This window comes from Leishmania braziliensis, chromosome 14 (assembly GCF_000002845.2).
Source record: "Leishmania braziliensis MHOM/BR/75/M2904 complete genome, chromosome 14".
In the NCBI taxonomy this organism is placed as follows: Eukaryota; Euglenozoa; class Kinetoplastea; order Trypanosomatida; family Trypanosomatidae; genus Leishmania; species Leishmania braziliensis.
In genome coordinates this window covers 317,518-343,812 of record NC_009306.2, presented here as the reverse complement: position 1 = coordinate 343,812, position 26,295 = coordinate 317,518, and the positions used below count along the sequence as shown (strand labels likewise).

The 26,295-nt window shown below is 59.2% G+C and overlaps 4 protein-coding genes across 4 annotated transcripts; all 4 read left to right on the top strand.

Annotated features, from left to right (window-relative positions):
* Positions 1–130: 130 nt before the first annotated feature.
* On the top strand, positions 131–5,017 carry LBRM_14_0890 (putative mitochondrial DNA polymerase I protein C; the record flags this gene model as incomplete). Its single annotated transcript, XM_001563328.2, has 1 exon — positions 131–5,017. One exon carries the CDS (start codon positions 131–133, stop codon positions 5,015–5,017), a length of 4,887 nt encoding a protein of 1,628 aa, XP_001563378.2.
* Positions 5,018–7,521: 2,504 nt separating this feature from the next.
* Positions 7,522–9,420, top strand: LBRM_14_0880 (putative glutathione synthetase; the record flags this gene model as incomplete). The annotated part of the gene is made up of 1 exon (XM_001563327.2): positions 7,522–9,420. One exon carries the CDS (start codon positions 7,522–7,524, stop codon positions 9,418–9,420), a length of 1,899 nt encoding a protein of 632 aa, XP_001563377.1.
* Positions 9,421–16,596: 7,176 nt separating this feature from the next.
* LBRM_14_0870 (protein phosphatase 2C-like protein) lies at positions 16,597–19,422 on the top strand (the record flags this gene model as incomplete). The annotated part of the gene is made up of 1 exon (XM_001563326.1): positions 16,597–19,422. One exon carries the CDS (start codon positions 16,597–16,599, stop codon positions 19,420–19,422), a length of 2,826 nt encoding a protein of 941 aa, XP_001563376.1.
* A 3,059-nt stretch (positions 19,423–22,481) lies between these two features.
* Positions 22,482–24,377, top strand: LBRM_14_0860 (conserved hypothetical protein; the record flags this gene model as incomplete). Its single annotated transcript, XM_001563325.1, has 1 exon — positions 22,482–24,377. One exon carries the CDS (start codon positions 22,482–22,484, stop codon positions 24,375–24,377), a length of 1,896 nt encoding a protein of 631 aa, XP_001563375.1.
* Positions 24,378–26,295: the final 1,918 nt, after the last annotated feature.

Below are 26,295 nucleotides of genomic sequence, written 5' to 3'. Positions count from 1 at the left end.
CGGTAGCACCACTACGCCAAAGCGCCGGTGCATCACCAAAGCTCGGCATGTGCGCCAGAAAGCCACTGAGTCTACCGCTGCCCCTCACAACGCCGCTGAAGCCCCCACCGCCTCCCCGTATGCCCCGTCGATGGACCCTGTCAGTCGTCCCCAAAAGAAGCGGGCACGGGTCTCTCGCTCCTCCTCCACCGGAGCTTCAGCGGAGCCGTCTCCACCCGCAGCGCATGCGCCGCTGGATACTCCCTGTCAGTACAGCGGCAGCACCGTTGACGAGGTTGATGAAAACGATGTCCGCAGCAACGAAGACGCTGGGGTGCAGCACCACGGAGACCTCTACGGAGATTCCACTGAATTGGCCGTCGGAGAAGCAAGCGGGTACGGTGGCAGCGATCACCACGACAGCACGGTAGTCGATGACGGCGATATCGCCGACGATGCCGTGACAGGTACAAACTTGGGCGAAGCGGAGCAGGTGGAACGCGCAGCTGAGGTACGCGAGGAGACAGACTACAGCGCAGTGGACGGTGAGATAGCGTCAGCGCTGCCGTGCATAGGAAACCTTCTCGACTTTGAGAGTCCGCTGAATCTCCGGCTCGCTACGCTGACGCGTCAGCACGGCAAGGCGTTCCGCGCGATCGCCGTGTACCTGCCGGACACACGGACCACCATGAACTTTGACATCACCTTCGAGGACATTGCGAGCGGTGCGCGGCTTGTGTGTAAGCTGGATGAGATCAAGTCGCGCTATGTGGAGTGGATCAGTCTCTTCTGTGCGTCCTTCATCGCCGTCTTCGTACCAACGCTACAGTCGCCGAGCGTGGTACTCCTGCAGAACGCTATCGGCTCGTCGAGGCCTGCACGACCGCCACCGCCGGCGGGCAGTTATCACCCCCGGCTGAACGAGGACCCTGACCACCTCTTCTTCTCCTACGCGAAACTGCGCGAAGTAATCTCGCACAAGAAGAAGGATAAGGCGCTGAACCCGAAGCTGCTCACCATGGCGGTGCTGAACGCGTATGCCGAAGAGTGGAAGAACTTCATCTCGGCACCGCTTTCCTGCGCCCCGCAGGCATTTCTCCTCGCCGCCTTTAACTTCCAAAGCCACTCCGGCGACATCAACGCTGGCGCGATGCTCAACAAAGAGCTCCTGCAAGCACAGCTGGCGGCGGCGGCAGATGCGATCGTGCTGTATTCCTCGACGAACGGCAGCCAAGCCACGCGGCGCCGAACCGGGGCCGTCGCCACGTCTCTCTCAGCCACCTCGACTGGGCTGCTGCGCAACGAGAGCGACCGGTGGGGCCTCATCTTTGTATCGGCGCCGGCGCGCACGGCAGTCGGCACGGCAGCCATCCCCCCGATGCAGGATCTTCTTACCGGCCAGTTTGTGCAGCCGCTCTCCCTCTCAGAGCGGCACCTGATCTACATTATCGGCACCGGCTCGGCCGCCGAGAGCTTCGCCCGCTTCCCGCTAGCTCGCAAAGGCAACTGCGCCTTCTCGATTCTTCTCCAGGACGTGGAGTCTCAGCTGGGGCTGGAGCGGCCACACCGGCTGAACTTGACCTCCATGCTGACCCAAGCGCTGGATAGCTTCTCGCGCATCACGTGGATGGGTCTCATGAAGGAGGAGAATGGTGAGCCGCACATGCCGCACCCCAGCTCCGCCTTCTACCGACTGCAGCGTCGCAGCGTGCAGCGGGAGATCATGCCAAGCTTCCTCGAGCCCGTCTTCGCGCCCGGGCCGCGCTTCATGGGAGGCGGCGCCGGTGGCAGGACCGTCGATAGCATGGGTCGTCCCATCCGCGGTGGCACTCCAGACGTCGCCGTCGGTAGAGGTGGTACCCTCGCTCGTGATTCGCGTGCCACTGCGCAAGCGAGCCGACTCCTGGAGGAGCACATTCAAGTCATCTACAACAGCCAGGAGCGGCTGAATCGAGAAAAGGCGCTGCAGGAAGCGATGCGGAGCCGCGTCGCGTACTTTATGCATGTCACGAGCGCCAGTGTTACGGCCGCCCGCCGTGCGGATAATCCGTTCTCAGCGCGCAACGGCATGATTGACGTGTTGGGGCAGCTGTGGACGTCGCTCAGCTTGATGAACCCGCCGACGGTGCGGCACTGGCAAGCCAGTATTGAGGACAAGACGGGTGAAGTGAAGAAATTTGTTGACCCGGAGGTAGTGCTGCCGGACACGTTGCCGATTGGCCCACCTGAAGCACCAAATCCGAAGGACAGGGCCGAGAACGCGATCTTGATTGGGTGGGACATCAAGCGCATCTTGCTGTTCCTGCGGCGTAGCGTGAGGCTACGCACATTCTTGTACAACGGTGGCAAGGTATGGTGTGCGCAGTATGCCCAGTACCTGCTGAAGGGCTTCAACAACCTACACTTGGCCACAATGGAGCGGACGCTGCTGCAGTATCACGATGGGCCGCTGAAGGGGTCGATGCAGCCCTTGGCAAAGCTGAAGCTGATTTACGAGATGCAGCTCGAGGTCGCTGTGAGCACGCGGCAGATGTCCTCGGTGCAGCACCGCATGGATGGCCTGCTGGCGTCGATGGAGATGGAGCTGCAGGGGCTGCAGCTGGCGCCGCAGTCGCAGGTGACGTACTTTGCCAACACACTGCGCCTCGACCACGAGCGACTGGAGAAGGTGCTGCATCAGAAGATAATGGACTTCACCCAGTCCATGGACGACGATGTGCGGCAACGCATCAACTTCCGTTCTCCGCAGGATATCAGCACCATCATCTACGGCGGCGGTCTGTGTCGCCACCTCGGATCTCGTTTTATCCCTGTGAAGCCAACCAGATACCCGGTAACAAGCCTCTTCCCGCACGCCGTGTGCTACGTCACTGGCACGAATGTGCCAGACGCCTACATGCAGGTAGACACCTTACTTGGCGGCAACAGCGGCGTAGGCAGCGGTGGCCAGAACAGCGGCAGCGTAATCACGATGAATGATGCACAGCGCAGCCTGCAGACGATTCAGCAACTCTGCAAGCGCTGCTCGATGGATGCGCTGATTCAGCAGACCGCCGTCGTGGTGGTGCTCTGCAAGGTAAAGATTGGTGGCTGGCTGGAGCAGATATCGCTCTACTGCCCTGCCGCCACCGGCCCCGAGACGCGCGAGATCAACCTTCGGGTGGCCGTGGACGACGTCATTCCCGTGGCGGAACGGCCGGATGTGGTGACAGTGACACAGCTGAAGGAGCGCATCGCTGCCTACGAGCCGCTCAAGCAGCTCCTCGCGGCGTCATCAGCGGCATCGACAGGGGCGTCAAGGGCGCCCACAGCACGCAAGCCGAGTGGCAAGAAGACGCGACAAGGCGGCAAGGTGGGCGGCGACGGTGAGGCTGCAGCAGACCTGCGCAACATCCTCATTCTAACAAACTGCGCGCACGACAAGTTGGAGACGCTGGTGGACACCGGCGTACTCGAGGCCATCAAGAAGGCCGTGTTTGACGGGCACACGGACGGCGTCGGCGCCGGCGCGGACGGAGGAGGGCCCGCATCGCTAGAGCGGGTGTGCTTCGCTGACGTCAACAAAGCCTTCCCGCCGCCGCCTCAGGGCGCCGACTCGTTCGAGTCTGACTTCTCGGAGCTCACCTCGTCCAACGTCATCACCTTCTCAGCCCGGTGCACATGGGAGGTGCATGCGAAGGAGCTCGTCTCGCTTGGTGGCGTCGAGGGAGCTGTGAAGAGTATTGTGTCGCAGTGTGCCTCCGTTCTGGGCACGCCGCGAGATGCGTTTCGCAGCTCTCAGCCAACCCCGTCAAGCGCGCCGCAGGGCCTGCATGGGCAGGAGCAGGCATCGACTGCCGGTATGCTGTGGATGGTGACACCGGAGAAGCTGCATCCCCTGCTGCGGCGCTTCTTGCGCGGCAAGTCTGCGTCATCCGGCGCTGACGCGATGGAGCGGGTCACAACGCTGCTGTCACCGTACAAGACGGTCGACCTCTCCTTCTTTTCCGCGCTTCAGCAGCTTCGCTTTACCGAGAAAAAACTCCAGCTCTTCGAGGAGGGCTGCCTTTTCCGTGCCGTGCTGCCGGAATGCCACGACCGTGTGCACGGCGAGCTGTGCCACTGTGTGACGGCTACGGGTCGCCTCTCCTCCCAGTCGCCGAACCTGCAGAACATTCCTAAGGAGGAGGACCTGCGCCGCCTGATTGTGTCGCGATTTGGTGCGCAGGGGATGATGATCGAAGCGGACTACAGTCAGCTGGAGGTCGTCGTCCTCGCCGCGCTGTGCCGCGACCCGCGCATGATGCAGGAGCTGCGCGACAACGTTGACTTTCACTGCCTACGTGTCTCGCTCATGACGAAGGAACCCTACGAAGATGTGGTGCGCAAGGCGAAGGTGAAGAAAGACCCGCAATACATCCAGCTGCGGCAGCAGGCGAAAGTGTTCTCCTTCCAGCGCCAGTACGGCGCCGGCATTTCAACCATCTCCACCACCACGGGGCTCACGGAGCAGGAGGTGGATCGCCTCATTGTGGCCGAGGAGCACCACTACAAGGAACTGAGCAAGTACTACAGCCTCGTGACGAGGTGCGTCGAGGCAGGGGCGGATCGGCTGCTGCGGCTGCGCACGCTGGACACGTCTTGTTGGAACACCAACATCCGCCGCGTCGTGATGCTGACGGAGCCGATGTACTACTTCGTTGTGCCTACCGGCAGCAAGTTCGACTTTACGAGGGACCGCAAGAGTGTGCCACGCCTGAAGAACTACCCGGTGCAGGGCCTCGCTGGGGAAATCGTGCAGATCATGTGCGGCGCCATCGTGCGCGAGTTCTACCAAAAGCGCAACTATGGCGAGAAGGCGTTTTTGGTGAACACCGTGCACGACTGCGTTTGGGTGGACGCGCACAAGTCTGTCGCCGACGAGGTCCGCGCCGATCTTGCACGCATCATGGGTCACACGCAGGAAACCATTGCCACCCTTTGGCCCGACATGAAGCTGGACGTGCCCTTCAAGGTGGAGATCCACTCGGGTTCGTCGCTGGGGGAATTGTCGGCGTAGCGGGCCGACTCGCAGGTGAGGGAACGAGTGTATGTGTGACTCACCGTCGACGTTCGCCGGCTACTTTACCCACTTCCTGTGGCGAAAGGTGGAAGAAGGAGCAAAACATAATAACGACAAATCATAGAGAACGTGTCATAGATAGGGCCACCCCAGTCGGTGTGTGGGTGTGTGTGTTTTGTGTCTGCCTCTCTCTCTCCTGCCTTCCTCTCTGGGGGGCCTCGGTGTCCGTTGGGAAGAGCCGTCGCTGTGACAGCAACACGCACGCCCTGCCATCTTTGCTGCCGTCGTCTTTGGGATAAAGCGTTGCCTTGCTAGTTCGACTCGTTATTTCTTTTAGTGTTCATGTTCTCTTCTTATCTTGACTGACCGCGCCGCCCATGCCATCTTTGGTGGTGACAGGAGCAGCTGGGGAGGCGTTCGTGTGCCCGTTGCACATCTGCACGCAAGACGCCAGTAAGCAAGTGCACACACAGCCACACATGCGTGTGTGTGTGTGTGTGTGGGCGTGAGCCTGTTGGTACGAGTTGGCTGCCGGCAGAGAAAAGGGGCAGGAAGTCTCTGATGTGGGCGGACATAGGCAGAGATGTACGTACACTCGTTTACTGTACGTATCCTCGGTATCTCTGGTGCGGCGCTGCGTGCGTAACGGTTTGTTTGAGCCACGTCCGTATCATGAACCACGCTTGAGCTGGCTGCTCTGCGCATCTCGCTGGTGTTGTTGCTACCTTCTGTGGCCGATTTCTTTCCGATGCATTGCACCGCCCAATAGCTGGCGCTCTTCGATAACCTCTCACTCTCTACTCTCTCCCATCACCTCTCGCTACCTCTTCACCTTCGATGGCTGAGCTTGTGCTGCTTCTCTTGCCGCGCCACGCTGATCAATACGCCTCTCTTTCCCTTTTCCGTTTCCTCTTGAATGTCGCACCGCCGTCACCACGCTGCAACCGCGCCCCCTTCAACACTTCCTCTCCAACGGCAGCACTTCTTTGTTTCACCTGCCCCATCTACAAACGACTCTAACGGCTTCTCTCCCTTCACCACGCCTGGCCACTCACTCTAACCCTTGCAGCCAAGTTCCACACCTCCACCCCCTTATCAGCAGGCCTTTTTCAGTTCTCAAGGACTTGCCGCGTTCCTCTTATGGTTATGGTTTGTTTTGCTGTCCATTACTCTCTTTCTCATTCACCCAGCTAATCACTTCACACGCACAGGCAGCGAAGTCGCTTGAGTGTGCACCTTGCGCTTGCCTTATTTCCCTCCTCTTATCTTCTCTCTCATCCTTCTTCAAGTGTTTCACTTTGCCCGATCTCGCCGCACCATGCTCAGCACATACGCGTACACTACGAGCCCATCCGCACGCTAACGTGGCCTACAAAAAAAAATTGAATTGTGCATCAGAGTTTGGCCTCTTACCCTCCCTCCCTCCCTCTCTCTCTATGCCCCCGCGCCAGTGAGGACCAATGCATGTGCGCCTGGTCGTTGTCTCCTCGTACGTGCGCTACACTGAACGACTTCTTTCCCTCTTTCAACCATATCGAGCATTTCATTGGAACTCTGTTGGTGCAGCCCACGCCCACGCCCACCTTCCCCCCCCCTCGCTCCCTCGCACAAATACACCAACACCATACATGTATTCCTTCACAAAGCTGATAAACAAAACAGGAAACCCTCTCCGCCGTCCCTTCGCCCCACTTTCGAGCGCGCGCGCCACCCCCCCCCCCCTCTCTGCTCTCTTGGCGAGGACCACAGAGATCATTCTGCATGTACGTGGACTGCAGTGTGGTGCCTGCAATGGTCTGGCGGCGCCAAGCGCTTTGGTTGTAATTCCCCCGTTTTTTCTGCTGCCACCTCGTCTCCCTTTTTGCTTCTCTCGCGGTGGGCTGGACGTGCTCCCCTCCCCTCCCCTCTGCCTTCAGACGCAGACATGCATGGTTCCCATCCAGGCTGATGTGGTTGCTGTCTTGACTATTTCGCACTATGCCCCGATGACGGGGTAAAGGAGGGGGACAGCCCTCAGAGCGTCGCATCCGCGATCCGGTGCCCACTCGCTGGCGAGGTGCCTACCTCCACCTCGAGGCGTATGCACCAGGTGGCAACTTGCAAGACGGGTGAGTGGGTAGAGTTTGAGGCAGTGGCCGCGCTCAGATAGGTGAGTGTTCATTGCGGGTGTACGGCTGCCTCCCACCACGCGATGGGGCCTGTGGGTGGCAGAGTGGCGTGGGGAGTTTCAGCACTCATGCTTGATGGCAGCGAACGGGCAGGGTAAAGTTTAAGAAGAAAACGAACAATAGAGCTCCACACCGCCGTGTTGTTGTGTATTGCTGGCATTTCACGCTCCACTTCTCTCTCTCTTTCTGCTGCCACCCTGTCGCTTCCACAGTGGTCCCCACTTCTCTCGCTTCTGCTTTGTTTGATTCTCGGGCAGGGGCGCTTCAGCAGGAGCGCATCCTCTCTCCACCCACCGCACACCGTACCACCCTTCGAAGGAAGAGACAAGCACAATGGCTACCACCGCCACCACCACAGCTGCGACAGCTGCCGACGATATCCTCGAGGGTCTTCCAAGCGAGGAGGAGCTCGCAGCCAAGTGCCTTCAGTTGGGACTTGCCATGCGTCAGCCCCCCACTTACCACGTCACCCATCCTGCCTTGTCCCTGCGTCCCCTCCCCATGAAGGTGGAAGTGCTGCGCGAGCTGTACGGCCTCCAGCTCCTGTGGAATGAAGCGATTAACCGCACGGCGCGCAACTTTGAGTTCTTGCGTGACTCGATGCGGTCGACAGCAGAGAGTGATCGCGACTTCACAGGCCGGCTGCTCTCCATCCTGGAGAGGGTGTACATGACCACCCCTGACAGGGCCAAGGCTCCGGTATACCAGCCGCTAATGTTGGGCATCTTCCGCTCCGACTACATGAGCTCCGCTGACTCTGAGAGCAGCAGTCCCGTCTCCCCTGCTGAGGCCGCGGCCTCGGTGACGCTGTCTGGTGCGGCGGCAGCGGCGGTTGCGACAGAGACGGCGCGACAGTGGAAGAACATCGAGTTCAACACCATCAGCTGCTCCTTCGCCGGGCTCTCCCCGCTGGTCCAGCAGTTCCATGCTTACCTCCAGAAGTTCCGCGAGGCTGACATGAACGCCGGGGCTGCGGCGGACCTCGAGCACGTCGAGGCGTCCTCGCCCTCCACGTCATCCGTCGTGGCCGCCTCGCCGCACCAACACGCGTCCGCGTACGTGCCGGACCAAATGCATAACTCGGCAGTGCAGGTGCCGGCGGCACTTGCCAAGGCGGTCGCTGCTTGGCGCAGTGCTGTCCCCTGCGCAGGCTTCCTTCGCCAGTATCAGCACCGCACGGGTGTCAGGCTGAAGCCGATTGTGCTCGTCGTTGTGCAAAAAAACGAGATGAACACGGCTGATCAGTACAAGCTGCTCCTGGAGCTTCTCGAGACTCACCGTGTGTTAAGTCTGAGGCGCACACTCGCTGAGCTGCATGAAACGATGCGACTTGAGCACGCTAACCTTGGTGAAAGCAGCTGCAATCACAGCACGGAGACCAAGGAAGTCGTGAGCGAGCAGCTGCAGCCGCCCTTCTTGGTTGTGGAGGGGAAGTACGTCGTAGCGGTGACCTACTTCCGCAGCACCTACGTGCCGCAGGACCTGCCTACGGATGCAGCATGGCAGACGCGGGAGTGGATCGAGGAGTCCAACGCGGTCAAGTGCCCGAGCATACCGTACCACCTGATGACCTTTAAGAAGATGCAGCAGCTCATGTCGAATGTGTCGGAGGTGCTGGCGCCGGTGAGCTTCGCTGGTGACCAGCAGAAAGCCGCTGCCTTGGCGGAACATTTTGTACCGCAGTACTCGCTGAATAACGATGAGTATGGCCGGTCTGTCAAGAATCAGCAGTGCAACGACAAGGATAAGGTGATCGACGACCCGGAGTACTGGATCGCTGACGCGGTGGAGCACCTAGAGCGGTATGTGCTGAAGCCGCAGCTTGAGGGCGGCGGCAACCTCATCGCTGGCGAAGCCATGCAGCGCTTGCTGCGTGATACGAAGAGCGACGACCCACTCTACCAGAAGATCCGGCGTGAGTACATATTGATGCGCAAAATTCACTGCCCGGTGATGAAGGGAATTTTTTTCCGGCAGAATCAAATCCACGTGGTGGAGAGCAATGTGAGCTCGGAGCTTGGCATCTACGGCGTCACCCTGTCATCCGATGCAAATCAGTACATCATGAACGAAGCCGCTGGCAGCGTGGTGCGGGCGAAGCCGGCAGATGTCGCCGACGGTGGCGTAATGGCTGGCATAGCTGCTTTGGACAGCGTCCAGCTGATCGATGAGGCGCCGCATGAAGTTGCCTGGTCTGGTGCCAGCGCGGTCGCTGATGAACGCTATCCCTAGAAGCTTATGTCTACTAGAGGCGCGATCGCGGTGTTGGCGGCCACCGCAGCAGCAGCGATGGGGTGGCTGGTGAAGGGTCGCTTCAAACCGCAGCGTCCTCTTGCCGTGGATGGAGCATCCACAGCGACTGGAGCAAGTTGATCGAAAGAGGAATAATTGTGATATTGCTGGTTGGCTAGGCTTAGTAGAGCTGGCATCCGCATAGAGCTGTGTGTGGGCGTGTGTGAGTGGCCGTCTTTCAGCATTCTTTTCCTTTTGCCTGCCCCCTCTTGCGGCAGCTGTTCCCATGCCTAAAACAGCGAGGAGGGGGAAGGAACAGGCAATGTAATCGCCGCAGGGCCGACGATCGTTTCTTCTTACCTGCACGACCGCCGCCATCAATCCTCTCTCGTCCCTCTGTGCCTCTCTTCACCTCTCATCCTGCTGCGCATGCATGGGAAACAAGTCCCCACACACACACACACACACAGGAAAGAAACGAGTGAATAAAGAGCGGCGCCGCCTCCATGCGTACATGTGCATAAAAAAGAAACCCCTTCGCTCCACTACCGCCGCCGCCGCCACTACCATCATCAACGATCGCTTGGGCTCTGGGCTCTGGACAGAACCGGCACAAGCAGCCAGTACTGGTGTTCAAGCCCGAACTTACACGAATCCAGCGCCCACTCACGCGCGCACGTGCGGAACTGATCGGCTTAAAGAAATATGCATCAACCGCAATGATTGACACAGCCACGCGTACGCTTCATTTACTCTTTGACTTCCCTGCCCGTTCTCTCTCTCTTTGTTGTTTCCTTCGCGCCACTCCTCAGCTCTCCACCCTGCGTCTGATGGGTGCAATACTGCACCCCTGTGTCGGTGTGTGTGTGTGTGTGTGCACGCACCCTTGCTCCCATCCCACCTTCCGTGTGAGCTCCGCATGTGAAACGAGCGATTAGTCAGCTGTGCCTTGCCTCTGTGTGTGTGTGTGCGTGTACTCGTGCGTTCCTCTCTTCATCGATGTTTTTTTCGTCGATGATCAGAGTTCGCCTTCTTGTCCTCGCCCTCTCCTCCGATAGGTGGCTGCAGCGTTACATCGCTCGAAGAGGTTTCATAGCTGTGCTGTGCAGGCATGCCATTGGTGCTTGGCAGCAGAGGAGGGGCGGGGGGGGAGGCTTTCCCACCACTCTGTCTCTTGCAGCTCTCCCACACGCTCACTTGCTGCCGCTGCCCTCCAGAAGGTTATCCCGACCCCATGCCCTTGTGGCTATATTCGTCGGTGTGGAACAGCTGAGACGTCACTTACAGAGTGTTGCCTCCGCCTCCGTCGTCCTGGCAATTTAAACTCGGCTGAAGAGGAGAGGCATGTGTACTGCTGTAGGTGTGTGAGTTGAATAGGGAGGGAGGACGCGCACGCCCGAGCCGACCTCCAGTGCAAGTAAGCAACGCAGTACTAAAAGTACGCCCCTCCTCGGCTAGGCCGCAGAGCGTGGTTGCGCTGCTCTTCCTTTTTTTTTTTCTTCCGTCGACGCAGGTTCTCTTGATCGCTCGCCCACTCTACGTAAGTGTGGGAGTGGAGGGACGGAGAGTGGAAGAGGCCCTGCAGAGGAAGAAACGAGCTACAAGAATGAACCCCTATTCTCCTCCTCCTCGCGGTGTCGTGCATCTCTTTGAAAAGGCGGGACTAGGTTGATAGTGGCTGTTGACGGAGTAGAAAGAGGCTAGATGCGAGAGAGCAGGCTAGTGGGGCAGCGTCCTTGAGGGTGGAATGGGCTGCGCTGCACTGGTGGCACCTACCTGCAGTTGTGCGTCGCTGCAGTGCATGAGGAAGTGTCTGCGCCTTTGCGTGCGAGAATGTGGGCGGTGTGTCTTGGGTGAGAGTGCTCTGTCTCTCTCTCTCTCTTGCTCGTTTCTTTTCGTTCTCCTCCATTGTCGGTGCGAACGTTGTGATGTCAACCTCAATGGACCACTAGTGAAAACAACCAAATCCTTCAGATGCTCCGCATCGAGGACGAGAACCCAATCGAGAAATCCGCAGAGAAGGACTGAACGTTCGACAATTTGGCTGGTGGAGTGAGCGGGAGAGAGAGAGGAAGGGGGTAAATTGTGGCAGGGGGTGAGAGGGCGCAGCACAGGTGCCATTACGCACCCCCCCCTCTCTCTTCTTCTTCCTTTGCACGTGGCATCGGCGTGCCCTGCATGCGTGTGCTGTACTTCTCTCCTCCATGGCGACACACTCCGCCATGTGCACGTCAGCTTGATTAGCTGTTTACTCTCAAGTGATGCAACTCTAGCTGTCCTATACACACACACACACATATTCGTTCCTCCTTAGTGAAAAACGAGGTTGTGTGTGCGGGTGCGGGTGCGGGTGGTGGTGGGTGTTACTGACGAAGGGAGAAGCTTGGCTGCAGGCTGCGGCGGTGCAGGAGCTCGGGAGTGGAGGGAGGGGGGGGGCACAGGCGCGTTGATGGCGAAGGAACGAAGGATAAGAAAGCAGGAGAGATAGGGAAGCCGTTCTGTGAGTCGTTGTGTGTCTGCACGCTCTGCGCGTATCGGTGCAGCGTTCTTGTGATGCGTCAATGAATTAAGAATGGCAAGAGGCACCCGTATGGGGACCTGCCCATGTGGATATGCATGGGCACGTGTGTGTGTGTGTGTGTGTGTGTGTGTGTGTGTGTGTCATGAAAGGTTCGACAGCTTTGTTTAGGGAACGCGAGACGGGGGGGGGAGGTGGGGGAAACTAAGCGTCTCTGGTGACGCACCGCGCCTTTATCGTACCTCCTTTCCCTCCTCTCACCTCTCCTACACGCACACAGAAGTGAATGTATGCCTTCTCTAGAGTCATCGCAGCTGAACTGTTGACCTTTTCCTTTCCACCCTTTCCTTTCTCTTTCTCCCGTTGTTCCCTTCGGCGTATGCCACCTGTGACTGCGCGCCGCCTCCGTCTCGCTCCATCCCCACCGCTTACCTCTTTTCGAAGGAATGATGTTGGGGGTGTTGGTTGGTGCGGTGGCGGAGGCGAGGTTGCGGGGTAAAGCACCATCCCCAGGAATACGGAGGGAAGAGAGCGGAGGGGCGAGCGAGGTGAAAAAATCGAAGGGCAACATCACCACTGTTCCTGAGATGTAGTTAGGAGGGCTAGATATTGGTGGATTGCTATGCTCGTCTGTGTCTGTGTAGCCTTGTGATTTCGAAGAGGAGGAGGCGACACCCTTGGACGGCCAAGTGTCTGCATGCACGAGCACTCCGTCAAGGCCGTCGCTCTCGCACACACTCATCTGTTTCTTCACAGTGTGCCTCTGCTGAGAGAGGGGGAGGAGGAGCGAAGACGCCTGGCGCTTCCGTACTGGACAGAGCACCAAAAAGAAAGCGAGAAAACGACTCCCAACAAAGCGGTGAACGACAAGCAGACGCCTCTTCGTCTGTACAAGAGCTACAGAGGGAGATGACTGTCTGTGTCTGCGTGTGTGCTCGTGACTCTGCAGGAGGAGCGCACGTGCACACAATGAAGCGCTAACATACCAAAGAGTCCAAAATTCTAAAAAGGCTGAGCTGGCAACCAGTTCAGGGGATCGTGCGGTGTCTGGAGGCAGTGACACGTGCCCTGTGGTACCTCGTGCTCATTCGCATCCACGTTTCTTTCCCTTTTGCCTAACCTTAGCCATTATTAGGCGTCTTGCTAGTGAGCAACTTGGTCTCTCACTCTCCTTGCTCGCTTTGTGGCTTAACGACGAGGATGACAGCAACTGAGTGCGGAAGCACACAGGTAGTGAGACAGCACCGTGCAGAGCTGCACATGCCTACTCCCTCCCTCCCCGCCTTCCTTCCCATTTTGGCGTCTGTTTCTGCTTTTCTTTTTCGCCTTCCCTCTTTCATTTTTGTCTCTCTCCGTGGTGTATTCTCACTCCACAACCCAGCACTCGTCTACACACACGCGCATAGACGAAGGAATCAGCTCACCAGAGGAGCAGGTCTTCTGACGCTCTGCTGTCACGTGGGTGTTTCGGCAAGATTGAGGAGTCAGGTCTCCGTCAGCCTCTCGCCACCCCCACCCCCCACCCCCTCTCTGAAGCCCCTCTCCTTCCCCAAACGGAAGCACGTGCTTCATACGCATTCGTGCGCGCCATCAGCTGCTATCAGTTGTCTAGCACTACAAGATGCCTGCGTCGCCACCGCCACTCAGCTGGAGAGCACGGCTGGGCAACCTCTACGCGGCGAAGAAGCGGGACATCTTCTTTGGATTGGTTGCTCTCTTTGCCCTCGCAACGGTCGCACGGGCAGAGATGATGCGCAAGGGGGTGCTGCAGCCTCCGCCTCCGCAGGAGGTGCATCCTAAGGTGTCGCGTGAGTTTGGTAAGAGCAAGCGAAAGTCAGAAGAGTAAGGCCACGCAAGAAGAACACACGCGTGCTATATCTGTACCTCCTCAAGTGTGCCCATGGCTCTGTGCGCGTGTGTGTATGCCATGCTCATGTCCCCCTTCTCGCGCCCGCAGTCCACTGCGACCTCTCCACTTTCTTTTTACGATTTCTGAAGAGGAGCGGGAGAAGAGAGGTGTACGTGATCGAAGTGCCAGACGAGGAAAAGGGCATCGTTCTCCTCAGTGTCGTTGACGCGTTCGGCCGCCGCTACGATGTAGCACACAGACAGACACACCTTCTCAAGCGACTACAAGAGTTTCACCATTGCGGGGGCAAACCCATCACGACCCATGCCCCAGAACTCACAGACTCACGAAAGAGAGAGAAAATCCACACAATGCTCACAGGCACTGGAGACGAGCCCCTGTCTACCTTTGGGTCTTCCATGGAGCGGCGCTGAATCCCCAGTCCACTCCTCAGTAAAGGGTGTTCGAGCATCATCAGTGTTGGAAGGTGCACGGGGGTACTCGCCCTTCCCCCTTTCCCCCTCCTCACTATCGCTCACGTCACGGTACCGCGGCAACTGCAATGCGTGTTCGCGCCACATCTTCAACTTTTCCTCCGACTTACCCTCCCCCTATTATAATTCCTCACCGGTCAAAACGGGCAATCATCATTACTCCTCCCCTCCCCTCCCCCCCCCCCCCACACCGATTGACGTCTCCGTCTTGAGCGTGCTCTCGCCTCTCATCCCTGCTTCTCCCAGTTACGAAAGGAGGTACCCGGTTGTGGCACACGTCAGCAAAGGAACTCAGCAACACCATCACCGAGTGCGTGAGGAGGACCACTCACCCGTTGAAGCCATTGTTGCGCAAACACTTACACAAGCCAGTTCATATACAAGAGCACAAAGGCGCGCGCGAAGGATCGAGGGAGCGACGGCTGACGTTGGGCAAGAGCAACGCGGTCTTCCTCCGGTCTCCTCCTCTGCTTCCCTCCCTAGACGGGCCTCTCCCTCCCCCCCCCCCTTCATACCCAGTGCGCACACCACCGCTCTTTATTTCTTCGTTATTCGCACCTTCCGACGCGTTAGGGCGGCACTCTCTCCGCGTAGGTGTGTGCGGGGAAATCTGGTGTGCTCTTATTCGGCACACCCACGCACACAGAACAACGAAAATATACAAACAGGAAGGCGAGGCGAGGCGAGGCAGCGGTACTAACTGACTCACCCCGCGCTCGATTAGCTCTCGCTCTCCTTTTACCGTTGGCGCTGCGGTCTCTTCTCTGTTGTGGTTGCTGTTTTCAGCTCATTTCGCTTCACTTCCACCACCACCCTCACCCCTTGTCTTTGTCCTTGGGTGTTTGTACTTTTTAGCATGAGTGCCTGTGTCTCTGTTTGATCCCCGCCTTGTCTCTCTCCCTCCCTCCCTCCCTCCCTCACTCTCTTCCGCTCTCCTCTTTACTCATTTTTCTTTTCTGCGCCTGTGCGATCCCGACTCTCCCCCCGCCCCTCTCCCCTCCCTTCCCTTCGTTGTCGTATTTTCTCCCGTCTCTTCCCTTCCCGCTGTCGCTGCTGGTCATCACCGCTGACGGGTGTGTGTTGCCCATACTTCAGCGTTGTAAAGCGCCCGCCAACACCCACTCCCTCTGTGTGTGTGTGTTTTTCGAGGCGGCGCAAGAGTGACACAACGTGTGTCACTCATCTTCACCGCCTTTTCGTTTTCTCCTTTCATTGTCTCATCTTGTATGCTACCACTGCGGTGCTGGTGGTCGTCGTCGTCGTGATCGTCGTGACTTGTGCTCCCGCCGCTCTCTTCGCGTTGTCCGGCCTCACCCCCTCTTTCCCTTGTCTGTTTTTCTTTGTTTCGCCCTTTTCTGTGTCTCCTTGAGCAGATCGGGCCTGTAGGCGACGCGCACGTGCACAAGTCGCTCTCCCGTCCGTCTCCCACTCACCCACACACACACACGCACACGTAAACCACCTCTATTTCTTGTGTGGTTGGTGTCGTTTGCATTTTTTATTGCCAGTGCGTGCGTGCGTGTGTGGGTGGGTGTGCGCGCGCGCGGGTTGCTCGTGTTTCACGTGAGCACCACTACCATCACCACTGCTGCCTTCTCGTTGACTTCGCTCACCTAGATTTCCCCTTGGAGCGTGTGTCTGTGACTGTGTGTACATATATGTACATATACCCCCTCTCTCCCTCCCTTCCTTTTTCTCTTCGACTCATTGAGTTTGCTGCCTAAGACAACGTGCGTGCTGCTTTGCTTGTGTCTCTCCTTCACCCACCCACCCACCCCAACACCCCCTTTCCCCTTCAAGGAGAACACAGGGCCACACATTGTGCTTTAGTACTCGCCACAAGACACGTTGCTGCTGGTGTATTCGCTTGTGTCTGTGCGTGGTGTGTGCGTGGGGTGTGTGTGTGTGTGTGTGTGTAACTTTGGAGGGCATAGCGGAAAGACGGATCTGCATCACCTATCCACCCACCCACCCTCTTTTTTTCTCTTTCAGCCTTGTCGCATTGTGGTTGTGCTCTCCTGTCTTGGCTTTTCCATTTGTGGCATCGGTGCTCAAGCGCGGTGCACCGTGCTGTTGTTGCTGCTGCTGACGCATTCACTTCGCGCCCGCCCCCCCCCCTCTCACTCTCTCGCAGCATACCGGCAGAGTCGCAGTCATACATTTATCTCTCTCCTCTGCGAAGACGCTGCTGCTACGCAGACGCCCGTACACACTCAGTGCTCCTCTGTAGGACTTTCTTTTTCTCCTGTACCAGTGTGTGTGTGTGTCGTCCTGCCTGGGCCTGCGCGAGTCAAGTCCGTAATCAACACTAGAAAATGCTCCGAAAAGGTCGAAAAGGCAACAACAGCAGCAGCGCTGCCAGCGGCGGCGCTGCCCCGTCGCGAAGCGCCTTGCGGGAGGTATCGATTCAGCAGGCCCTGGCGGCGTTGCCCCCTGCAGCGAGTCGCGCCAACCTGCTCTATCAGTGCTACGACACCTTGTGCGCGCCGAGTAACGCGATGTTTCTGTCTCCTTCGAACGCCGGCGGAGGTGACAAGCAGCGTCCCGTGGGTATGACGGGCGCTCTCGCTGCTGGTGCGGCAGCTGGCAAGGCCAACCACGTCAGGCGAGGCGTAAGCATTGCTGGCTTCAATGGAGCGCAGGGGCACAGTAGCGCGCAGACGACGGCGCTAACGAGGGTCACCAAGCAGCAGCAGCAGCAGCAGCCTGGCAGCAACGGAGCGCGTGGGCCACCGCTGCCGCCAGCGCCGGTTGCCCGGGGAGGCGAGAGCTACGCTAATGAGAATAAGCGCCTCGCCATTTCAGACCCACTTCCCTACTCGGCACGACAACGGCAGAAAGACGGCAACGGCGGCGGCGGTGTCAACGGCTACACAACAGCTCATCGTAAGGCTGTGGGTACCACACGGGGCGGGGCCGAGCCGCACGATACTCCTGACCTCAGCGCTCGCAGGGGCAGCGATAGCGCACTGTACAGCGAAACTGGCACGGGCCGCCGACGTGCCTTGTCGCCGCCACGGACACACGAAGACGTGAAAGAAATCCTGCCCCGGCTGCGTCCACTTCGCGAGGTTGGGCATAGTGGCAGCGTGAGCAGGCTCTGCAGTCCACCACCACGGCTTTTGGCCGACCACCACGACACAACCACCGGTGACACGCTGAACACCTTGCGCACCATAGTGGGCAACAGCAGCATATGTGTGGACGACAGGGAAAAGGAGAAGCAGCGCGAGGTACTCAGCGCACCGCCGACGTCGTCGACAATAATTCCATCTAGCTACTCACCACGCCCGGTGGGAGATCAGCTGCGTCTACTCCGTCGCCACAGCAGCCAAGGAAGCGCGCGCGGAAACAACGGTATGGCGACCCGGGCTGCCGGCGGACTATTTACCTTGGAGAGCGTAGCTGGTGGCACTGGCGATACCAGTACCGCGTCGATCGAGACCCGGCGCAACGTGAAGCGTGGGGCGGCCGCAGTAGTCGCGGCGGCGGTGGCGCAGCGTGGCATTGGTGAGATGGACAGCAAGTCGGCGGATGACTGCAGCAGGACCAATGTGAGGAGGGCGCCGCACAGCGTTGAGGCTGAGCAACGGGGGCACAACGATGGTGAAACGCGAGGTGAGGCGTCTGACTCCGACAAACTGTTTGGCAGCACGCAGACGCTCTTCTCGCTGCGGTCAGGTGCGGAAAGAGGCAACGCCATGAATGCTGGCGCACAACCAACCCCGCCGCCGGCGCCAGCGACCGTTCCATCGTCGCGCACGCGCAACCGCGCCAACAGCGCCAACAGCGGACCGGGGTGCGCCGAAAATGAGCTCCCTGTCTACAAGTTCAATGTCGTGCTCAGCAGCGGCAGGACGACGACAGTCCCTATATCGCTTATCGTTGGCAGCGGCTGCGTGCAAGGGATGCGACCAACCATGGAGGATGCTCACTTCGCTGTCCTCAACGCAGCCCACGTTCGCGGTCAGCCCGTCTCGCTTCTTGCCGTGCTGGACGGCCACTGCGGACGGCGGGTGGCCGACCTCGGAGCCAAGTGGCTGCCTCACTACGTACTGCATCACGCCGCCCTTGGCGAGAATAACGCGCTGGCGCTTGTGGAGTCCATCCTGCAGACGGACCGTGAGATCTTCCACACTCTTCAGGCAAAGAGTCAGCTAAACGAGCAGCACAAGGCGGGCCGCGGCATCGGACGTCGACGCCACGACGTGGAGGAGGAAATGTTCGACGAAATGGCGAGCGGGACGAACGGCGGGTCGACACTGATTGCAGCCGCCGTGTGTGGCCGGATGCTGTACGTGGCGTGCCTCGGCGACGCCCGAGCTGTGCTCTACGACGGACACACCACGATCGCCATGAGCGAAGATCACAAGCCTGGCAATACGACCGAGTCCCGTCGCATTGCCAAATGTGGCGGTTTCGTGCAGTTTGGCCGTGTGTGCGGTATTCTCGCGGTGAGCCGCGCCCTGGGCGATTTCGAGTTTAAGTTTCAGCCGTCGTCGGCGCTCGATGTGAAGGGCGAGGAGAAACTGTCGACGAACTTTCCGTTCGGCGTCCTCCGCGACAGCGACTTGAAGGGGTCAGCCGCGCCACCGTCGCCCTCGCACTGCCGCCGCTTCATCTCGAATCGGGACTTGATGGTGAGCAACATAGCCGACGTCCGACAACTGCATCTTACTGACGCCTCCGCTTTCTTACTCCTCGCCTGTGATGGGCTATGGGACGTGCTGAGTAACGAGGAGGCCACCGAGTTTGTGCGCGACTTTCTGTGCTACACACCGGACGTTTGCGACCCGCACATTCTCTCCGGGGTGAAGTCGCGCCCCTCCCCAGACGTGGTACAGCGTGTCCTTAATAACTGCTGTCAGAAGCTCGCTGAGTTCGCTGTGGATCGCGGCAGCATGGACAACGTCTCTGTGATGGTACTCTTCTTCCACGATGTCGTTGACACCGTCGCACGCTTCAGCGGACGGGTGCCGTCCCCAGCGAAGGTGGGTGAAGGCTCCAGTAGCGCTTCCCATCAGCCCCACTCTCTGCGCGACTTGGGCAGGTCCAATTCGCGCAACTCTGCACCGTCGGCCTTCCAGCTGACAAACAGCCAGCTGAAAGTGCGCAATGGCCGCATTGTCGCGCAGCGGTAGCGATCGGCGCGCCTATACGTCCCGTACCCCATTCCGTTCACGCTCGCCTTGCCACCTCCTCCTCCTCCTCCCCCGTCAGTGGAAGAGCTGGTTTGCATGCACTAGCTCTCCTGCATCCATGCCCCCGACCAATACTCAGCGATGAGTTGCCGCCGTCTTTCTCTCCCTCTCTCTTTCGTCATATTTTCCCCCTCTCGTGATGCACATGGCAAACGCAGACACTCTCTCTTTCGTGCCATCGCCAACGTCCAGCATCTAGCGAATCGTAACTCGAGCACGACCACACAGAGGGAAGTGAGGTGTGTGGATAATTAGAGTGGAGAGGGAGAGGTGGCGGCTCCCGTGTGTAGATGCCCCGTGCACCCTCAGAGACGTGCCCTTTTTCTTCTCTCTGGATATGTTTTCCCGCTCTGTCTTCTCGTCTTCTCGCCTTCTCGCTGTCTCTCTCTCTCTCTATGGATGTATCAGTCTGTGCAAAGACGCGCATTCAAGGCGCATGCCTGCGTGTCAATGGAGAGAATGAAATAGGGGAGCACGGGGTAGGGTAAGGAGCGGAAGCGCTGGCGGTGCGTCGAGCTTTCTGTGCAATGGACTGAAGCAGCGGCTAACGCACACCTCACTCATCCCCTGAAGCGCTGTGTTAAGGATAAGTATGTGGGCCCATTCTCGTTTTTCCTCCCAGCTCAGCGACCCTCCTTTCCCCATCCTCCTCTCGAAATCGCGGATTGAGCTTCGGCTCCTCCTCCGTCCTCTCCCTCTCTTCGGTGTTCCAGTGAGTGTCCGTTCCAGCATGTGGCGAAAGATGTGTGGGCCGGCATAGACACACAGCCCCTCACACACGCTGCAGAGAGGTGCGAGCGATAAGCGAAGGGAGAGGATGGGACGACACAATCGATCGATGTCTTTCCCCTTTTTTCGCCTCCTCTCCTGTACCTTCTTTCCCCCTCTCTCTCTTTCGCACTCCCTGTTTGCATGCGTGCCGTCTGGCTGCGCCTTCTCCTCCTCCCCTCCCCCTTTCCTTGCACTAATCGCCCTGCCTCCGACTCCCTACGGCCACTGCCAGCCATGGCCATGTGAACCCCAATGTACGTCCACGTTTTCCTTGCTTAACGATGCCTCTCTTTCCTCGCCGCTGCGGTATCCCCTCATCCCACCCCCACTCCCGCCCACCCTTTCCTTCCGTGGCGTGGTGTTTCTTCTGCTATTCCTCATGATGTTCTCCCCCCCTCTCTTTGCTGTTGTTGTTTGGGGGAGGGGGGAGGGGGGGCTGTCGTTTGCCTGGCGCGTCTGTGAAGAGTGGCGGTGGGTAGGAGTGGGTGGCGGTGGAGGTAGTGCGCTACTGGTATGCCGATGTATCGATTAAACGCAGAGCACAGAAGTCGCCCACCTCCACCAACCAAGAAGAGCACAACGGGAATTTCTGCTCTCCTCGCGTGTGCCGTCCCCCCTTTGGCTGCTCTCCTCTGTTGTGTTTTCCTTCTTTTCCACTTCGCTGTTCCCTCCCCATCACCACCACCATCCTTGCGCCGCCGTGGCAGACTCTGTAGGCAGGGGAGAGGGGGGAAGGCACACACACACACACAAGGCTGTGCGCACGAACCATCAACCACGACCACCACCGCTAGGGTTCAGAGTACAGCCGTGGTTCGGCGGAGAAAGGGCGATGCGCACACACGCCGGCCTCGACAGCACTTCCAAAGGACAGAGAAAAAAAGAAGCAGAGAAGGTATCAAGCGACGCAGTGCCCATGAAAGAACCAAGAACTCTATGCAGGTAAGCGACACACCGACACAAACTGGCGCCTACGTACCTCACCGCCGTTCTTATCCCCCTCCCCCCTCCCCTTCCATTCTCCGAAGACTCGTGTCGGAGAGGGGGAAAAGGAGGAAGTAGAAGTTCAGCAGCACATGAAAGGAAGTGAACAAATATGGGGGAGTCAAGCGCATAGGCGTTGCTCGCATGGCGGAGCAAATCGCCTCGCGGCTGCACAGACCTCATCGAGTCGCAGCGTACCACGCCACACACACACAGGAAGGGGCGAGAAAAAGATCACAGTGTATGGAACAAGGCTGCATGTCAGTTTCGTTGTTTTTCTTTTGGGCATCCTCTACCCTCCCAGATGAGGACCGGCCACCTCACCGTGCGTGGTATCTCAGGGTTCAGTGCCCCACTCCTGGTGAGGAAAGCCAGGCAACATGCAATAGTCTGTCATTAGCTGTGCAGGCTGCTTGGTGTCGGAGAACAGGTCTGCGCTGGCGCTGTGCCGAAGAGGGATGCTTTGTATGGCCATGTTGGTGCCCACTCACTGCGAATCCTGTCGACGATTCAGCACACATGCGTACCCACCTACGGTTTCCTTTCTGCCCTAGCTGTGTTGCGGTGATGCTGAGCATAGTGCTGGGCCTGGCCTGCGCTGTAGACAGTGAGATTGAAGTGGGGCTGAACGACTCCAAACAGTGTTGGCTGGGCCGGTTCCTTGACATTGCCGTGGTGCCACCCAGAGCTGCATAGGTGGACGGAGGTGAGATGGACACGTTAAGAGTAGCGAAAAAGAAACCACGTCTTCAACGATGGTATCACTCACTCATCCGCCTCCCTCTCTCCTCCGCTCTCCCTCTCCTTCTTTCACCCGCTTGGTGCATCTCCAACGCATTTTTCTATGTTTATTTGGTTACCTTTTTCCCTCACCTCCCCCCCCATGCGTTATGATCATTCCTGCCGCAATCGCAACATTGAGAGATGCGCCCACACACACACACACACACGGAGTCACACGCGCCCTCCTTGAGACCCACTAGAGGTGACCCCCCATTCCCTCCGCCCTGTCCGCTCTCGCTATCTCCGTCCAGCGGACAGCCCTCCCACAGTCGCTGAGCTTCCCTCACGCGTCACCTCCTCCTCACCCCCGCCACGGCCACCGGCGAAACGCAACCATCGCCGCGTCCACCTCGTCCTAGACAAGCCTTCATTAGCACTCATTAAGCTCTCTTCGCCGCCTGTACCCCTTCTTCCTCTCCTTCGCGCCTCCCCTTTCAGTTTGTGTGCAACGGTGTTTGAGAATGTTGCTCACCAAGGAAGAGGTGCAGACTATCACCCTCAACGCTAAGTCCGTGCACAAGTACGCGGATCAGGCGTTCTTCCCTGCAGCGATCAACAAAGCCGGCACACACATTGGCGATCAGCCGTTCCTCAACTTCTTCGTGCGCTACCACCACCGCTATGCGCCGGAGCAGTACTCGTGGTCACGCGTGCGTCGTGTCCTGCTGCTCGAAGACGTGATGGCGGCTCACAACTCTGCTATGGCGTCTGTTGTGACGTCCCCGACGATTGAGTGGCGCAGCAAGACATTTTGGGTCTGTTTCGCTGTGGAGACGGTGCAGCCACGGTCGCCCTCGTCGGCGGCCTCCAACGACACGGTGGAGGAAGAGATAGTGACGCTGCCGCAGCTGTCGAACACGCCTCCGACCGAGGATGAGGTTTTAGCCTTCTGTGTGGCCAGCGCAAATCAGCGGCCGACGGAGGTGTACGCGGATGGAGTGCTCGGTGAGGCACCCGCGGCGCCGGCAGTCAACCCGGCCACGAACGGCAGTCTGCCGCAACCGGCGGGTGGGGAGGCCGCCGATCAGGCGCCACCGCCGGCGGCACTCGACCCTCGCTTGTTTGTGCCGACGCCACGGCAAGTGGAGTTGCTTCGCCAGTACAAGAAGCAGCACCTGACGCATCATCAGTGGACCGAGGATGAGATTGAAGAGTCAAAGATGCTGCGGCAACGGTACTGCAACACTGGGGTGGCGACGGCACCTGTGCGCACCGTCGCCTACCTGCAGCACCACCGCGTTGAGGAGCGCAAGCAGCAACAGCAACGAAGGTATATGTTTGGGGCAGCCTCGTCTGCCGCTGCCACGTCGCAGGCTGCCGAGGGAGACGCGCTGCGGGGGTCAGTAGTCAACACGGCCGCGGAGAGTACCGGCGGCTACGCCGTGACGCAAAGGCAGCGCTCGCCACCCTCTGCAGTAACGTCAACATCGCCATTCCTGCCGCGGAGTGTGTTGCGTGCTCAGAACCACCAACTGCACCAAGCATCCGCCGCCTCGGACTTAAAGCAGCGCATTCCTGCGGACGGCACGTCCTCGGTGCTACTCCTCGGCGACAGTGCATCGGGGTTCCTCTCGCAAGTGTCCGTGTCGCACACACCGCCTCCCGAGGCGCAGACGCCGACGAGTATGCAGTCTGGATCCTTGTCGGCGCTCTCCCAGCACTTGTCGCAGCTCCGCGCAGCCGAAGAGTCGTTCTATCAGTACATCAGCGATGAGTCCCGCAGCGCCTACTTGAACCGACTCGCCGATCTGACAAAGCGCAACAGCGAGACAAACAAGCGCAACCGTCGCCGTGGTATCGCGAATGAGCGACGGCTTGAACGAAAAGGCAATCTTCTGGTGTCGTGCGGCCTGTGGATCACTGATGACAAGGAGCGGGCGAGCAAGGCAGAGGACTACGTCAAGGCGCAGGCAGGCGACTCCAGCAGCTCTAAAAAGAACGGTGAGAGTGCCACGGCAGCTAGTGCTGTCGCCGGCGGCGGCGCTTCCGGCGACGGTGCGGACACTGCCAAGAGTGCTGAGGACGTGTTCGTGGAACGGTTCAAGGCGTACTACAATGCGCAGCGCATCTCCTTCGCAGACTGCGCCGACTCAGACCTGTTTGGCAGCAGCAGTGACGCGGACATCGGCCCTCTTTTGCAGGCCACCGCCGCACCCGACGCCGACACAGAACCCGATAGGCCCCACCTGGCGTGCAGCGCCGGGGCCGCGACGGACGCGTTGCGACCCGGTCGGCGCCCGGGTCGGCGCCTTTTGCCTAACCGACTTCGCACCGAGGAGAACTCGCCTGCGCTGGTGCAAGCACAGCTGGTGCATCGCAGCACTGTGCGCATGGCAAAGCGTGCGAGAGAAGGGTGATGCGCGTGCCGTGGATATCCGAGCCTGCAGCTGTTGCAACTGTAGCGCTCCCCCCCCCCTCCCTCATGGGCTGTTTGTCGCATCAAGTGCCGTTACCGCCTTTTGCAGAGTATGGGCGCGTGTTCCCCTCCCCACCGCCCTCCCCTTCGTGCCTCGGCGATGGTGTGCGGTGCTCCTTCATCGTTTTGGGCGGGGTTATGACCGTTCTGGCTCTGGCCTTCGCTGTGTAAGGATGTGGTGGATGTGGAGGAGGTGAGGGGAGGAGGAGGAGGAGAGAGGGTATCTCTGCGTGTCGAGGGCAACGAAAGGGCTGGTTGCGAGCGCGTGCATGCGTGCGTGCGAGTCCTTCATTGTGCATGGGGGGAAGTCACCGGCGTGTGAGGCCGTGGCGGTAAGAATGAAAACAAAGAAGAACGCCAAGTTCGTTCATTTTTTTCTCTTTTGCCAGACTTGTAGGCCGGAGACCGAGAGCTGCGAGCACGCAAGCCCTTCACTGCCAGACAGTCATGCGTGTTCGGTGAGCTCATCTTCGGGAAGATCGTGCATTCAGACCGCTGGAGAGAGGAAGGAGGCGTCGGCGTCGATAGGCGAGGCCTCACCAGCGCAGCAGTGCATCCGCCTGCGCTTGTCACGGAGCGGGGTGTTGCTTTGTTTCTGTTTTCCTAGTGCTCTGGTGTGCTTCGCGGCCTCTAAAAAGGATGGGTGATGTTCTCTGAAGTAAGGAGTGGGGGAGAGGAAGGGGGCACAGGAAGCACACACGCACGTGCGTCCGCGAGCCGATCGATCCTGTCGCTGTGTAAACCTCGTTCTAACTCTCCTCTTCTCTCTGTGTATCTCCCGTGTGCAACTCTCCCTTCTCTCTCTCTCTGCTGTCATCCCTGCACCCGCACTCCCCAAACCAGTGGGCCCACACATGCTCCATCGCCGCGCTGTCGAATGCATTTTTTGGGCAGTCCCACTTCAAAGGGCGTCTCACGCTTCTGCAACTGCTCACTGTCTTCCTTCCCTCGCTCTCACTGGCGGTGGAAGGGGTGAGGCGTGAACGTCTACACTAAAAAAAAAAAAACTGCCCTCCGCACGCGTACACACCTCCTCAAGGCTATTCCTGAAGTGTTCACTGCCGTGTACACCCTCACCACACCCTCTCCGTCTTTCGAGTCCACAATCAGCAACGCGCGCTCCCCTGCGAGACGAAGAGAAAAAGTGGCGTGTGGGTCCCAGATCATGGAGTGCGGCAGCAGTGATGTGGCTGCCTTGCTCTTAGCAACCGAGCTCAAAGGGAACGCAGAGTCGTCTGAGAGCCTCCCACCTGCCCTCACCAAGGCCGCCGCCACAGATGGTGCTGCAGTCTCTTTCCCGGGTCGGCGCCGCGCAACCAAGACACAGGTAGAATCGCTTCTCGAAGACCAACGGCGTTTCGCACTACGCGACGGTGCTGCAGTGTCGCCACCATTTTCATCGTGTAGGGGTGTATCAACCGTCAACCGCGGGGTCGGAGGCGGTGCCCTCTCTCATCTGCCAGACATGTTCGGACAGGGAACGCAGCCGGCCACAGCGTTGACAGCACCGACTCCAATGGGCGCGGCGTTGTCGACGTCGGCGGTCGTAACGGCCCTGCAGGACGCCGTACTCTGCTGGAGCGCGTCATCGTCGTCACCTGCTGCGCGGGGTGGTGCGGTGGGTACCCGTCACGACGGCGTCGGTGATGGTGATGCGATCTTGGCGCCGCACGTCCGTCGCTCGTGGCGACTCATAGAAGCAACACACCGAAGCGTCGTGCGGTCAGCCTCGCCTCCGCCTGCGAGCTGGAGCGTTGGGCAGCGTTGGGTGCGGGTAGACCACGTGGCGCAGGTCAACGCGCTGGCCCATGCCGTATGGGAAGAGTCAGTCATGCAACGCGCTCGGGAGCAATCTGGCA